The sequence below is a fragment of the Perca flavescens genome, chromosome 8 (assembly GCF_004354835.1).
Source record: "Perca flavescens isolate YP-PL-M2 chromosome 8, PFLA_1.0, whole genome shotgun sequence".
Classification (NCBI taxonomy): domain Eukaryota; kingdom Metazoa; phylum Chordata; class Actinopteri; order Perciformes; family Percidae; genus Perca; species Perca flavescens.
The window spans coordinates 31,906,179-31,922,917 of record NC_041338.1 but is presented as its reverse complement, the minus strand read 5'-3'; the positions used below and the strand labels follow the sequence as shown (position 1 = coordinate 31,922,917).

General features: G+C 38.9%; 1 protein-coding gene across 1 annotated transcript in view; it reads left to right on the top strand.

The window, feature by feature from the left end:
• The first annotated feature begins 1,663 nt into the window (after positions 1-1,663).
• kitlga (kit ligand a) overlaps positions 1,664-16,739 on the top strand; it is a 30,584-nt gene continuing 15,508 nt past the window's right edge. Inside the window, exon 1 of the mRNA XM_028585958.1 lies at positions 1,664-1,970. Within this exon, the coding sequence (XP_028441759.1) occupies positions 1,956-1,970 (15 nt within the window). The 5' untranslated portion in view covers positions 1,664-1,955. The remainder of the gene's footprint in view (positions 1,971-16,739) is intronic.

Here is a 16,739-nt window from a genome sequence, read left to right as displayed (position 1 = left end):
TATTCAGCTGAACCCCAAAAATCTAGATTCGGTGCATCCCTAATAATGACATGGTCTCTAAATCGAGTAGAAGCAAACATTTATCCTTTTTTCCAGGCTGGCACCAATCATTAGACAAGATGATACTCTGTTATAATGTGTGGTCAGGGTGTCAATCTATGGTTTTCTGAATATATCTCTGTTTGTATTTGTTTTTGTACACTTTACGTTACAGATTTTTTGAAACATTAGGTACATTTTCATGTTATCATGAACTATTTCTATTAAAATGCATTAAAAACAAGTGAAGTTGGCAGATTAACATGTTTTATACATTGTTTTAAACAAATAAGAAGGGATTTTCTCTTTTAAAAGAAGAATCTGAGGCAAAACAACATTTTGATAGCCGTCAAATGGCCCCATGAAGGGAGATGCTTTTGATGAAGAGTCATTCAGGTCTCATGGAACTGAAAGTTCCCTTTGTCCTTTTAATTGTCCCAAGGCACAATATAAAAAAGAAGATAGCATGCTCATTGTAACATTGCACATGGAAATACGCTAAAATGTTATAAATTCTCAATGGTCTGACTCCGAATGAGGCCAATGTCACATGCTACACAAGAATGTTACCTCGGGTTAAAATGTTTGAACAAATAACAACAGGAGACACCCAACAGGAAATACCAATAGATACAATGAGGTCACTGTACAATCAGCATTAAGGAATGATAAATAACACAAAAACCTATACAAATCCCACCATTATATCATTATAGTGAGCACCACAAACACAGTGGTTTCTTATTTTGTTTTAAATATGCGACAAGATAATCTAACCTGAAATTTCCACTTAGTAGCTTTCAAAGCTTTCAACTCTCATAGTCTCCATTCATGCGTTAAGAAATTCATCCAAAAGAATCCAAAATAGATCAAAACATACTTTATTAAATTTTTGGTGTTTAATGCCATACAACTCATTGAAGGTTTTGACGTTTTCATTTTTCACTATATTAGTTTATTGTGAAAACACTAATAGATGCTGTGCCTCTCACTTTGACTCATTCCGTTAGTCACTCATAGATTTACAGTTCAGTTACACACACGCGCGCACACACACACACACACACACACGAGGGGAGGGCACAATTTCACAGAGCAAAGGTTATTCATGGTAAACCATTTTGCTGTTTGCTATATTGCAACTTTGCAAAGATAACGTCTTAAAATACAATATTTGCGTTTCATTTTACACTTTGAAATCTAACAATCATACATGCAGAATGTGCTAAAAACGATGAAATTATATTTCATAATTTTGTATAAATATTCTTCATGCATTTTTTGTGTGTGTGTGTGTGTGTGTGTGTTTGTGTGTGTGTTTCTGCGTGCGTGCGAGAGTCAAAGAAGTCAACAAAGAGATAATTTCAAGTTAAAAACAAAAACGGAAGTAAATGTCAAATTTTGAGGGTCTCTTCTGGATTAAATTAGTAGTAAAACCACTACTTAGCCAACCACAGTCACTACTGATCAGCCAGCACAGAGGAGTTATACACTGCTTTTCATGTCTGATCCGAATCTGTTTATATTGGCAGTAGTGGTTTTGGAGTGAACCCTTTCACATCGCGGCTCGTCAGAGGGCGGCTCTTCATTATAAAGGCTTTAATTCCCTCCCTCTGCGCGCTGTCCCGCTCCGCCGCTGCGAGCCCTCAGTGCTGGATCTATGTTGTATAGATGGGCTAGATGCCACACGTCTTTAGTTTACAGATTGTAACGGCTGCAAGTTTGATTTCATTTTTACGCCGTGTTTCCCCTTCTTTCTCTTCTCCCTTTCTTCTTCTTCTTCTTCTCATCTGCTTGGATACTGCTGACTTAGGCATTGGATATGTGCACACAGGATGATGACAACCCCTTTCCTCCCCGTAGAAGTAAAATAAAATAGGCTTTCGCACACACTGGATTTACTCTTGTCGTTCCATATGAAGAAGCCAAAAGTAAGTGATTGATTCTGTTTGCTTTTTTTTTTTTTTTTTACTTGTGGAAATAAACGATTGGCGCTGCGGCGTGACGAAGGGCAGACACGTTGCTGCTGTTTTCGAGTCGAAAACCACCGGTCACAATTAACCTTTTAGATTGATATCTGAATATTCTTATCAGGCGTTGAATATAGGCTACTGTAATAAAGAGACACTGGCGGTGTAGTAATCATTAACAGGATAGAAGTGCCGGCAGAATAAAAGCCGAGCCACTTGTGGCGGCAAGGTGTAAAACCCCGTCTTTCCTCATTTTCCTAAATGCTCCATCGGTCCACAGTTTACACAGCGTGTGTTGTTGGAGTGGCGCTCCCAATGCCTCCCCGATCAATAAGTTTATATTTAACGGCGCCGGTCTGGCACCTGAGAGTATCCACTTCTGAGAACGGTTTGCACCTTGCGTAACTGCCACTCAATTCGTTTTTATTCTTAAAATAATTGCATTTGCAATCTGAGAGGTATTGCAGCAAGATAGACTCACTAAACACACTTGTTTTTAACCTGCAGAACAGTAAGGACATGCTCTCCAAATCGACTAGCCATCATTTAGACTATTCAAATTCACAGGGAGGCTGGCAATCATTACTGGTTAAAGTAATATGATAATCCGGTACACTGTGAGGCCAGTGTGTCAGTCTATGATTTTCTAATTATACATATCTATTTTTATTGGGGGGACTGATAGTTATCCATCCAGAGATTTGAACTACGTTTTCAGCCACCGGTTCAGACAGCTTACTTTTTCAGCGAGAGCAGACGCTGTCTGTCTGTCTGTCTGTCTGTTTTCAGGCTCCAGGGCCAGCTGGCTCTGTGACTGCAAGCGCTGACACCATCTGTGACATCTGACGTCCTGACCCACAAGCTCACTTTGACGATTAAAGGCTTCTTGTACACCACACGTGTACCACCACACGTAGTAGTATACTTTAGCAAAGGGAATCAAAGAAATCAACAGCAGCTGTCATTTTTTATCACTGTGGTGTATAGTATGTAGACTACAGACTACATGAAAGGTTTGATCCTCCATTCATACCAGCAGATGATCACCTTAAGGCAACCAACTACTATTAAACAGAAACATATATTTAATGTGTGTGTGTGTGTGTGTGTGTGTGTGTGTGTGTGTGTGTGTGTGTGTGTGTGTGTGTGTGTGTGTGTGTGTGTCAGTTGCATGCATTAGAAGGTGTGCAATCTAAATTCAGGCAGGTTTAACCTGCTTTAAGTTCTCCAGGCTGTTCGACTGAACTAAGCGTGCATGAGGTTTTTGACTATTCTCTGCCTCACTTTGAATGGCAATTTAAGCCAGCCACTTATGTTAATATAACAACATAACAGTAATACTGATTTAACAGGGTGTGTATGTGTCTGCATGCATCTGGAAACAAAAGTCTTTGAAGTTTCCTGGAGGAAGGGTGGGCATTTCTGCATCCCTGCCGCTGTTAATCATATTCCGAGCAGAGTTTCCTTTATGCTTTTTTAATGAAGTTACACAGTAAGTTGTGCCTGGCAGCATCAACCGACAACTTTTATCTTTTATTTACGCTCCTTGCAACTGCTCCTGTTGCTTTCCACTGTCACGCAATCGCATGTGGAACATATGTAGAGAAGGATCTCTCTATTTAGTTCTCTCATAAATCTGTAGAGTGTAAAATTTCTGGTATACTGATGACGGTACTATCTGTGTGTGTGTGTGTGTGTGTGTGTGTGCGGGTGTGGGTGTCTAGACATTTTTTACCAGTAGGGAGCGCTGCACAGGCCTTGGGCTGTGGGAGGTTTACATCACATGTCTGCCCTAGATCTGTGAAAGTCATTACACGTTTTTTACTGCTGATCTCTGTGATGATCTACAGCTTGTGGGTTGTTGACTGGCTGTGCTGTTTTCTTAGGAGAAGTGAAACACGGCAGGTGAAGAGAAGCTGAAAGGTTTGAGTACCAGACTGATTTACACACATGCATTGTCAAGCCACGGGGGCTTGCCTTTAACACAGGCTGTAAATCCACAGGCAAACTGCTCACATAATGTAGTCTCAGTTTCCGTCTGCTTTATCGTTGAGGCCTTATACCTGCTTAGTATCAGCGTGCAACATGAATCCCCTGAGTGAACTAGATCATTTTTTATTATAGGAAATCTTCACTCTTTCAGATTTTGAAAGGTGCAGGTATGTGCAGACCAGAAGGCAAAGCATGGAAGGAGCGCTCTGCATTAGAGCTGCAATGATTATTCCATTAGTTGTCAACTATCAAATTAATCGGCAAGTATTTTTTATAATGGATTAATCGGTTTGAGTCATTTTTTTATGAACTAAAAGTAAAAATTCTCTGATTCCAGCTTCTTAAATGTGAATATTTTCTGGTTTCTTCGCTTCTCAGTGACAGTAAGCTGAATATCTTTGAGTTGTGGACAAAACGAGACATTTGAGGACATCGCCTTGGGCTTTGGGAAACGCTGATTGACATTTCTTTTTATTACCATGTTCTGACATTTTATAGACCATACAACTAATCGATTAAACATGAAAATAATCCACAATGAAAATAATGGTTAGTTGCAGCCCTGCTCTGCATCATTAGATTGATTATGCCACATACAGAAGCATACAAGAGGTAGGCGTTGTGGCAACGAGGGTGTTAATGTGTAAGAATTACACTCTCCAGTAATCACAGCCAAATGAATCGGTTAAGCCGAATTAGATTATATAAAGCACATGTAATAGACTTAAAACTGATAATCAAGTCTCAGGTTAATGATTTGTTTTAATAGATTAATTATGACATTTCATTTATTTTCATTTATTTATTTATTTGATAAGGACAATGCTCATTGATCAGCAGACACATTACTTGCTGTAAACAAGCCAGAGTTAGCTACAAGTGCTAGTTTCCATCTGTTGTCCCTAGCCAGGTCTTAACAGGCACCCTAAAATACAAAAAGCAATACAAATACACTATAAATCTAAGAAATACAGTAGCAATGTAATAAATACAACAGAAATTTAAAACAATATGAATATACCCACAAACAGACAATATGTTGCTCACCTCATCTAATCCTCAGCTTAATTACATTCATGGGTTTAAGTATTTGGTGTATGATTACAATTGTAATTGTCCCTAATCCAAGATTTAAGATGTTTTTTAAAAGAAGAGAGACTATTACAGTCCCTTAATTCATTGGGCAGACTATTCCAAAAAATTGTGGCTCTGATAGAAAAGGCTGTGCTTCCAATCCTACTTTTTCTAAATTGAACTATGCAATCCCCTCTGGTGGTTCTCTGGTTATTCTATTGACCTTATGTTTCTGTTTTATAAACTGGCACAGTGGTGGTGGAGCAAGCCCATGGAGTACCTTAAAGACAAGACAGGCATCAGCAAAGTTTCTAAAGTTTTCAGAGCTAAACATGTTGTGTTTTGTAATTATGTGACAATGATGATAGCTTACGGTCCAATGTCTTTAATGCTTGTTTATAAAGTGACTCTAATGGTTGCAATATTGTTTTATTGGCTTGCGACCAGCTAGTTAAACAGTTAGGAAATGAAAGACAAAACGTTAACCACGGCATGTGGAACGTGGTGCAATGTAAGCTCAGCGGCAGGGCGAGGGTGCTGTCCCTGCTGCTGAAGGAAATACTGACTTCCTCTAAAGTTTCTCTTCTCATTTAAAAGCCACATTACACATTGTTTGCTACACTTTGCGTTCCATGGTTAATCATTTCTGTCACATCTGTGAACCTCAGCTGTCAGACATCAGCTGCTCACATCAGTGATTAATGCTCATTAGTCAATGCTGCATATCAAATAGACTAGTTGTAATCACAGATCATGTCTGGCTGCATGCTGTATTGTTATCTGCTTTGTTAAATGAGAGTTAGACCCATCACTGCCACATTATTGTTTCAGCTTAACTGCTTGAGTTGTAATGGATATATTGTAACTTTGGTTCTCTGAGTGAAGAGACTTTCTCTCCGCCTCGATACAATAGAGAACTGATGTTTGGTCACAGAAGCGGGACTCTGGCATCATTTACACCATCCAGGTTCAAACAGGAGTAACTCAATACTTGGAACAAACAGAGCCATTTCTTTTGGACACCGCAAATTACCAGAGCCACATCTGTACAGCAGTGTGTTTTATGCAATTAAAAAGAAAAAGATGATATATAAGTATGCACTTTTCAAAGCCTCAGATACCGAAGAAAGAGCATTTGTCAGGGATGTTCACAGGGTTGCAAGTGTGGTTAAGCAGATGCAAAGGTGGTCTCTGGTGATGTAAACATTGTTTCTCAGAACCCACTTAATCTAATTTTCTTTTTTAAATCATAGAACATACTGTACATTCTAGGAAACTCATGTTTTCCCAATGTGTATTATTGTGTTAAGTGCCCTTATTTTTGCTTTGTGCAGTCGCAGCCTTAAAGATTGGCTTCTTTTCCCCCAGAAATGAGAAGCATGCTAAATCCATAAAAAGTTACATAGCGAACATGGTTTGAGTTACAGGATTGTCTTCTGTCACGCAGCCCCCGCATTTGATGTCTTATTTCGGCAGCAGCTAGATGTGCAGACCAGAGAAAGGCCTGTCTGTCGTCATTTGACTACGTGCACAGTCTAAACTTAACCCTCCTTAAAGGAGGTCTTTCGGTGAATGTATTTAGCATTATCATAAAGCCAGCCAGGAGACAGAAAACACGGAACAAGGAACTCTTGAGAATTTTAAATAAATGTTTTTAGATTTCCGATCCATTAACACTACACACTGAGGTCTGTCATTTTGAAATCCTCGCATGGCTTTTCAACCTGACGTAACTTGAAATGACCGGTTAGATCAGTTCAAGGATTTATTAGATCTTGGTTCGGGCTTGTCTCTGTAATAAAGGCGCAGTGAGTGTGTGTCATGTGAATGCAAGCATTAGTCCAGTGTTTTCACGTTGCACCACTGATTTAAAGGCATGACCAAAATTTATTTATTCACGCAAAAACAAAAAGCCATTTGCCGGTTCCAGCTTCTCAAATGCGATTTTCTGGTTTTTCTCTGTTTTGTTTAATTGTAAATGAAATAGCCTTGGGTTTTTAGCGCGTTTGTCTGATGGTCACTGTGGGATCTGGGAAATTGTAATGGCCATTTTCCACTATTTTCTGACATTTTATAGACACACTCATGAATCAATTAGTTGTAATGATATTAATAAAATAATGCTTGTTCGTTGCCACCCCAGCCACAGTCTCTCCATAATTCTGAGTTAAAATGTCGAACCCTGTGAACAGCTGCAATGGCATACAGGTGGAATAAATACAGAAGCTACTTTGAAAACAACGTGTTCATGGAGCTTTTTTCTTTTTTTTTATCTCTTGCTTGATCTATGTTGCATTTTTCTTATTTTCAGTTTATTTTAATAAACAAGAAGTGAATCCCTTGAAGGGAATGTAATTTACTCACAAGAATGCAGCCACTAATCTTAGAAACCTGGCAACCACCTCAGCGGGTGCATCAAGGGTTCATTTAAATATTCTCCTCTGCAGTATTCTCGTGTGGCACGAAACAAAAATGAATATGAAAATGTTGTACTTTGTGGTTTCTGGTTTGGAAAAGGGAGATAAGGACATAGTGCAAACCAGTTTTGGACCCACAACTCTACCTTAAATACACCTTTCTTTCACCTCTTTGTCATATAATCATTCTTGAGAATATTTTGAAAACCTCAAGCCACATTTCGAGCGGTTTTAAGAAGTTGTTAAAGGGTTCATTGCTCTGCTATGGTTTGGGAAAATTCCTGTGAATCCACTGGATAAACTGAAAACATCATGGCAGTCAAGCAAAGTCAACCAAGTCTGTTTTTGTTGGTCCATGAAAAGGGATTCACGTAGTAATAAGAGTATTTTCAGGGAGCTGTGGATTTAACCCTCAGACCCTTTCTGTTGTAAGTTGGTAGAAATGGTGATTAAGTGGAAATGTAAACTCTACTAATGTAAGACATTTTGGCTACAGTGGATTGCAACGTCTGGATGTAATGTTTCATTACAACCTAAGACCGGACAATTCTGAATGTAATGTTTACTTACAATAGGATTTTTCATGTTTAAAATATAAATATATGATATAAAAGGGTGATTTTTCAGTTGATTTGGTTTCACTTCTGTGCAGCAGCCTGCTGTCACAGAATAAATGAAGACACATAGTCTGGTGGAGTTGATGACGTCTGAAGCAAATTGTAAATGGTTGATTACTCTATCCTTTCTAAAAAGAAACATCAGATTTAATAAGCACATTTATCATGTTGTGGTTTTGCTTTCTGTGTGTGTTCTAGCTCTTTTGAATGCCAGGTCTGTGTGATTGGCATGCTGTTTTGAACTCACATAATTAACGGAGGCTCAAGGTCCATTGCATTCGGGATCTCTGGATATTTATACAAGCATGAAGTCATCTTCAGCACTGAGTTGTCCAAGTGTACATCTGACTCAGAGCAGTTGCCGCTGGAGGGCATTTAGATGGGTTTGATTTGTGTCATGTTCATACAAATCTTCATCTGTTTGCTAAGAAATTGCAGTTTCCACATGATCAGTTCTTCCTCGAGCTAGGATGAAAGGCCATCAAGGACCATTGATACAGAAGTTACAAACTCTCAAAACAAAATCTCTGCTGTTCACATGGTTGCACGCGGCTTTTGTCATAACCACATTTTTGACAGTTTTAGCAGGGCTGATCCTGTGAATTTGACGTTATTTCCTTAACAGGGGCAATCGTCAGCTCATCTTCTGTTTTCTTATAAGACTGGACTTAACCCTTGATGCTAACATTAAGAGGAACTTGGGATTTCAATCTGAAACTGTCAGATGAAAGTAAAAAAGAGTTTAAAGTTGAGGGAAAATTCCATGCCAGCTCTCTGAACTGAACAGCTTTCAATCCTCTCCTTTGCTACGGACACTATTTTGTCTGTACCAAAAGGTATTTTGTAAGTGCCCCTTACAGTCTGAAGGAAGATATGTTTGTTATTTTTTATGTGGGTGCAGGGTTCTCAGGTTCTTCTCTGCGCTGCGCTCTATCAGTATTAAATTGAGACAGTTTCATAACCTCTGTAACCCGTCTCGTAGTCACGTTAAATAGTAGTCCAATTCGGTGTTTTGGTACAGATGGTTCTAACACCTGATGCGAGCCATACGGTAGGACGCATGAAAACCTCATGCGCCAGCTTTATTGGCATTGCTCTGACAGTTAAACTGTATTTCACACTATGATAGCTATGATGGTTAAATTTGCAATTTAAGTCGTGGTTCACATGCATGCCGTTACACTACTACTGTATATTCAACATCACTAACAATTTATTGATGTCAAAATCAAAACCATTACAATTCATAACATTTTGTATTCATAACACTATTACGTATTATTGTACAAATTAGCTGCAACCATTATAGCAGATACCTAATGTAAGTCACTCCTACATTTTTCAACTTAGGAGCAAAATGTGCTCCTTGGGGAAAAACGTGACTGTTATGTCCTGTTCATACCAATTAAATAAACTGGACTTTGTGGTCCAGTGTAGTCGGATGCGAAAGCGCCCTAACTGCATTATAATCCATTATATTTTTATATTTTTAATTGCCACCGGGCTCCTAAATTTTGTGTTTTCCTTGACATAAATAAAAGATGTTTTCACAATAAAGTTGTGCCTAAAAATGTATCAGAATGATCCTGGAAATTAAGTCTTTGATGCTCAAAATGTCCTGTGGGAGGACCCCCAGACCCCCCCGCTTAATAAAGGCCCATTCTGACCCGGGAGAAACCCTGGGTTGGGCACATTCTTTTCCTTCTTCCTTAAGCCCAATCACAGTCATAGTTGCATTCATTAACAAACCTCTTATCTGTGCTTCCTGATAGCTAACATTGTCAAGCACCGTTGCAGCACCATTGTTTTGCGCTTTGTGTGATAAAAGCAGACGGCATAATAAACTGGTCCACAATGAGCTGGTTAACATCAGCCATTACTTACGACAGTCATAAATATCTGGGGATCAATCACAAGATCAAAACTCTGTTGTTGTTTTCTTTTTCTTCTTCTTTTTTTTTTTTTACAATTCATAAGTAAAACAAATGCAGTAGGGATTTAGCTGAGCTGTGGTTGAAAAGTTGTGAAGGTAAAAAGTTAGCAGGTAATCAGGTTTTTATTTTCTTAAACCACCGTTTACAACTCAACTTTCTTCCTTGTTGTTCAAGCCAAATTCCCCTCCTGCAGTTAGTGCATATCAACAAGATCAGTCCTTGCAGTCATTTGTTGACATAGTAAGCTATGTGGCTATATAAAAGGAACTGTAAGGGGATCGGAAAAAATATTGCATTTCCTTTCCAAAGAAAACAACAGAGAGCATACAGTCATCAAATGCATTTTATCTTCATCCTCTTTTTGGGAAGACAGAACTGCAATCAAAGCATCATTAGTTCAGGTCAGCACGTCCTCTAAAGCGACAATTTATTTGGGTAATTTGTAGCTGGGATCGCTCATGAGTTTCATACTAATGAAAGACAGCGAATTTCACAGTGAAAGAGAGATTGCCCGACCAGTAAGTTGAATTATAACGATGGCCATAATTCTTCAATCACACATTTGGACTCTTGGGAAAAATGTCTCAGACACAGCAATCTGATTAAGCCGCTGAGCCATCTCAAAAACAAATGTCAGAAGAAAATCCTTTCAGTTAATGTGAAGTAACAAGATCCTACCAAGCCAAAGGACACTTACTGGTTCCAAGTTTGAAATAGGAATCTCGTGTGTGTCCCTGCAAATAGATTATTTTTCCTCTCTGTTCTCATTGTTCCCATAACCACCTTTTTATTTGTTTTTTCCGCTAACCATGTAAAGCTCACTGACACTTTTCACATGTTATTTGGTTACACACAAATCTTTGAAACCCATTGTTTAACACAACGGGGTGTCCTCTCTAATTTCCACGAAAGCCATGGTAGTGTCTCATTAGACATGTGTAAAGGTTTGTTTGTGTCTTGTTTGTCTCTGCAACATATGCTGAGCCACAAAAGCAGCAAAACCAACCGTTTTTAATCCAGTAATAATTGTCCAGAGCGCCTCCATTAAAATTACCAATAGCTATGTGTGGCAGTTTGCTGGTTATCGTAAGCCCCAGTCCCATTATGTGGCTTAATTGATCTCAGTCCACAGGGTCTCTACCTCTGTCCGTCGAGTAGGGCTGCACAATATATAGTTTTTTTATCGTCATCGCGATATCAACTGGCGCAATATACATATCGCGAAAAGGTTGCGACATATCGCAATAGACACTATGAGAGTTTTTTTATGTGAGTTGAAAGAAAATATCAGTAGACAACTGCACTTTAAAGTGTAACTGTCATTCTTTTTTAGTGGTGCCTGTTATTGTCAATTCATTGTTCAATTTGTTCACTAAAAGAATTTTAGAAATGATTTCCTTTCATTTGTTTTAAATTCAACATGCAATTTGTTGGATTTTAGAAGAATACTGAAAGCAAAAGAGGCAGATCTGAGTACATTTTAATATCTGTTCATTTATCACAAGTAATATCGTTATCGCATTTAATCAACAACGTTATTGCGTATCGCATATTTTCCTCATATTGTGCAGCCCAACCGTCCAGCTGTTAGTAACACGTCTCCAGCCCTGCATAGCTTTACTCATAGGTCAGAGACACCACTGGAGTTGTAATAAACACGTTTTATGTTTTCATAAGTTGCCAATAAACAGGCCCATCACATTGTTTCGGAAATTAATATCTTTATTTTAAATTTGTCATTCAGGGAGGCATTGAATAATGTCTTACTATCTGTTTTATTATACTTCTGGTTTGTCATTATATTTCTTCACCTTTTGCTCATCTGTCCTTCAAACATTTAAAGCCCAGTTCAGACAAAAGACGAGACAAGTTGAAACTCGCAACTAATTGCAATGTGCCTGTCTGCAGCGTTCTAAAACCTGCCAGTCTACACCAATGTCACGAGACGGTGTAGCATTTCCAAAGCAACAAGCAACTGTCTGTTCTAACTTCCGACTTTCAGGCTTTTTTTTTTTTTTAGATGGATAAATCATTAGTTGAGTCTAACTATGAATTATGGATAGTGATAGTGAGATATGCTACAGTTGCATTTCTAGTAGTGATGAAACCACAAAAACATTTTCTCCGATTGACTGCTTTTTTCTAACGCCGCTCCCTCTCTACAGTCACTCTCCAGCTCGCTTGACCACATACTGTGCTAGCGGGCTGTCGTTGAGCCTCTGTCTAAAACTCTGCCATTTCAACCAGTTGACAGTTTGCAACATAGGAATAAAATAGATTATGGATCATTTTATTATTATAGTTTGTAGCTGACTTTACAAGCTGACAGATGACGTCCCTTATGTTCTAAAACCAGCCTCTGAGACGGGCCGGTTTAGTCCGCTGCAACTTTACCATGCAACGTTCTAAAACGGTTTCATCTTTTCGTAAATCTTGGGTCTGAACTGGGCTTTAACTCTTTGCAAGTGCGATGCAAAATGCGATGCTGATGCACCAATCAGGTTTAGCCACATACTAACCTTATTAAGTGGATCAGGTATTAACCAGAGCCACATTAAATGTGACTGAGGTCCTTCCTGATGGCCTGTGACAGTGTGGTGTGGGAGATGAACAGGATTTTTCTCATGTCAGAAAACAGCATGAACCAATAGAAAATGTTGGCACTGTGTACTGTGTATATAAAAAAACCGTCATAAACATTGTAAACATTTCAATGATCTGGGGGGAAGCGTGTGGCTGGGAATAAAGTGGGAATGTTAAACACAGAATGTTCATCTTCCAATAGGCTGCACAATGTAAAGTAATGTTGTAAACTATATTGAATTAAAATTATTTTTTGTGGGTGCCTGGGCAGCTCACCTGGTAGAGCACACGGCCATATGCAGAGGCTCAGTCCTTGCCGCGTCATCCTCCTACACTCTACCCTTTCAAGTTTTAGCTGTCCTATCAACAATAAAGGCCTAAAAATGCCACAAAAAACATCTTTAAAAAAAGGTTTTAACAAAAAATGATTTTGTCCCCACAAAAACAATAAAACCTGAAAACAAACCTTTTAAATGGAGCATGATTTTAAGAAAAATCTAAGTTGAACTGAACATGGATCAACTCTGGAACATCTGGACAACAGCAACAGCTGCTTGGTATTTTCTTTGCACAGCTTTCATCAACTGCCGTGTTTTAATCCTCATTATGAAACATGAGAACTAATATTGTATGGCAAAATTCTAAGCATTGATCTAGACAAAAGATTAGGATAAAATAACCATCTCTGACAAAACAGGCTGCATGTTGCTATGGTGGACTAATGTCATGCAAGGCTCTGTGTTCCGCTTTTATGAGATTACGTGGTTAAGAGGGCCACGAGGCCGGCGGTCTGGAGAGCCTGTTCAGCTAATGATACCTCAGGTTCAAAGTGGTGGTGGAAAATGAGACGGGGGGGGTAATCATTCTCCGCGTCAATATGATGAGGGCGAGCAGGCCTCGATAAACCGTAATGCACCTGACAATGACGGACAAGAGGGCTTTAGTTTCAAGGGTTGCCCCTGACTATTCAACTCTTTCAGTTTGATATCAGCTGGTTCTGCTGTTGGCTAAAAAATAAATGGTAGATTTGCTTCACCAAGATGCAGCGACAGCATGGTTTTCTGTGTTCCAGATAGCATGGGAAATCATTTCTTTCCCTGTCAGTGCAGCGGAGACTTCAGTCTCGTAAGGTTACTCAGAGTGAAGTTGAAGTTATCTTGCTTTTCTCACTGAAGCCGTGTTGTTTATTGATATGTTTGGCCCAAGCTGTGTTGGGAGGCCATGAGCATATTTGGAACTTGTAGAAACAAGATCTGTTTGTTTTTGCATGGGTATTATTTTACTGAGATTTTTCCCATCTATTTCCTTGTTGAAATAAGGCAGCTCACAATAAGACAGGAATTTTGGCTCCATTTTGCATCTTGGTTTTTATCAAAATACTGCATCACAGAACATTATAAGAATGTTGTAACCATCATGTAAATATGGTTAAACCTGAAGAACTGCATTTATTACCAGTGTTGGGAAAGTGCACTTTCTACATGAACTAGTTCAAAGTTCAGTTCACAAATTTTAAAATGAACTAGTTCAGTTCATAGTTCATACTTCAAAATGTTGAACTAATTTCACAGTTCCAAAAATGAACTAGTTCAGAGTTCTTTTTTCCCATATGTTGCCGCAAGCTATTATTTTTCAAAATTATTGCCACAGCCGATATAGAACCACAGACAGCAATTATTGTATCAGTTTTAACACTGAAACTATGCGTCAGATTTCATCTTCATATCCAATCAGTTCAATGTGCTGTTTCAGGTTCGCTGTGGATGTGACTGAAGTGCGGATTTTCTTTTTGAAAGCCGGCAGGCAAAGTTTGCACAGAAATGTAAGATTTTTCGCATCCTCACCGACCTTTTTGGTTTTGTTTAAATGATCATATGAAGCCAGCTCCTTGCTGCTTCGTCGCCTCCATGCTGCTTTTTCTTTTGATGACGCATGAGGCGGTGCGACACTGGTGGCTGGTGTTGCCAGATTTGGTGTTTTTTCCGCTACATATTAAGGCCTGTTTACGCTGTTTTGTAGCCGAGTTTTCGCCTGGAAGGCTCTATAGAAATCTGGCGCCCTATTGAACGAAGTGAAACTGAGAGAGCGTGCCGTTCACAGACACCAGAATGAACGAGTTCACAGTAACGTTCATCAGGCAATAATAGGCTACAATACGTTCAGTTCACGTTCGCCCCACTATCGTTCAATGAACGCGTTCAGGCACAACACTGTTTATTACAATAATAACTTTTATTTACAGGCTACATTTGTATGTGTGATTAACAACGTTGATATTTTTGTAAGACTATCTCCACTTTTATATACTGCAAGAATTAAGAGATTAGATAAATCTAAATAAAGTAAAGAAGTTGAAGTAGAAGACTACATTTCAGTCTAAAAAGATTCCTCTAAGCACTGTAACTTATTTTAGTAAAACCAAACTGAAGTGGCTGCACCTCCAATTAAATATCTTCGTCTACAGTAGTCGTATCTAAGTAATGTGCAGCCAATAATCTATACATGCAGTTTTAGGAATGTCCACATCATGGTTGTCAACATTTTCTTGAATGTCAAGATTGAACACCCAAATGCATTGGACAGACCCAATAACTCTGACATGGCCGGGATTAAGTTTAGCATCGGTGGAAAATATATTGAATACAATATACTGTATGTTGCAGCACCACTACAAGTATAGTTGCACTTAATTTAATTTACAACTGAATAAAAGTGGTAGAGCTCATGAGTTGAAGTGTTTTCAATACGAAGAAGAAAAATAGAAGAATGTCTTTATTTATCCCACAATGGGAAATTCACAATTTTCTCTCTGTTAGTACAGTTACACACACATTAAACACATGCCTGAAGTACACACATGCTCAGGACCTATACATGATATACACACTAATGGAGAGATGTCAGAGTGAGGGGGCTGCTCCTTGGAGGAGCGCCCCGAGCAGTTGGGGGTTCGGAGCTCACTGTGCTTCTAGTGTTTACTGCCTCGAAATATTCAAATATAATTCAATGACAAAACACTTCGCTTGTCTTATCTTGATTTAGACCTTTTTTCAATTGCACACTGAGTTAGCACAGGCGCTAGCCTCTGTGAATATGCCTGCACCATGGACTGTAAATTTGGAAAATGTGGAGAGGCCTTAAAGCTGCATTCTATCTCATTTCCATCACGGGGCGACTCCCCCGGTTGCAAAATATAAGTCTGTGAAGTTTATGGAAAAACTACTAAAAACCTACTTCTCACTTGATTTTCTACCTCAGTAAACATTTTCCTAAGGACTTTATTGTCTCAATCGATAGTTTAAAGTCTTCTTGATCATGTGTAAAGGTGTGTTCAGACTGAATCTGAAGTACAATTTTTGCCCCTCATCATTTAACAAAGTTTTTTGTAGTCCCTGTTTATTACCAACAAACAGCCAGTGCACCAATAATGCAGACTTTGTGGCTAGCTGAACCACTGACAATACAATGTGTGCATGGAGTCTATGTGCATGCGTGTGACAGCTTTAAGACAGATTTCAAAACCTACCAGCAAGTCCACATTTGTCGGCTTTTCCTCCAGTCTTTTCTCATTTTCACTCATTCACAAGGCTTTGGAATGCATGCCAATTTTTCACAAGCATGTCATAGCTGTTTCTGGGGCGGTTACATATTTGCCTTAGTTCTCTTTGCCATGAGCGTACTTCACATTCACTTGTGCATTTCCATTGACCAATGAATCACACTGCCTCTAGAATTTGCTTCACTTTCGGTCTGATCACACCTTTAACAGCAGCAAAGTTCAAACCAATCAGTGTCAGCATGATGGTATCGGAGCATCAGAACATGGAGTTTTACATGTAAGTTATACAAAGTCCAACAGGAGCTGTCTAGACAGATCAATACTGTGACCGCCAAAGGTTTGCAAGGACGTGCTGAAACGCCAGAAGGGTTTTATGTGAAATATTTAGTGGTAGGTCTTCTCTTAAACTTTAAACGGGATAGACAATTTCTACAGGAGTATAATGAATGAAAATGCATCCTGTTAAATCCAAACAGGTTATATAGTTTTATGGATTTCCATACATTTTTATGGATCAGAATTACTGAATAGATTGCCATGTTTGCAATCCAGAA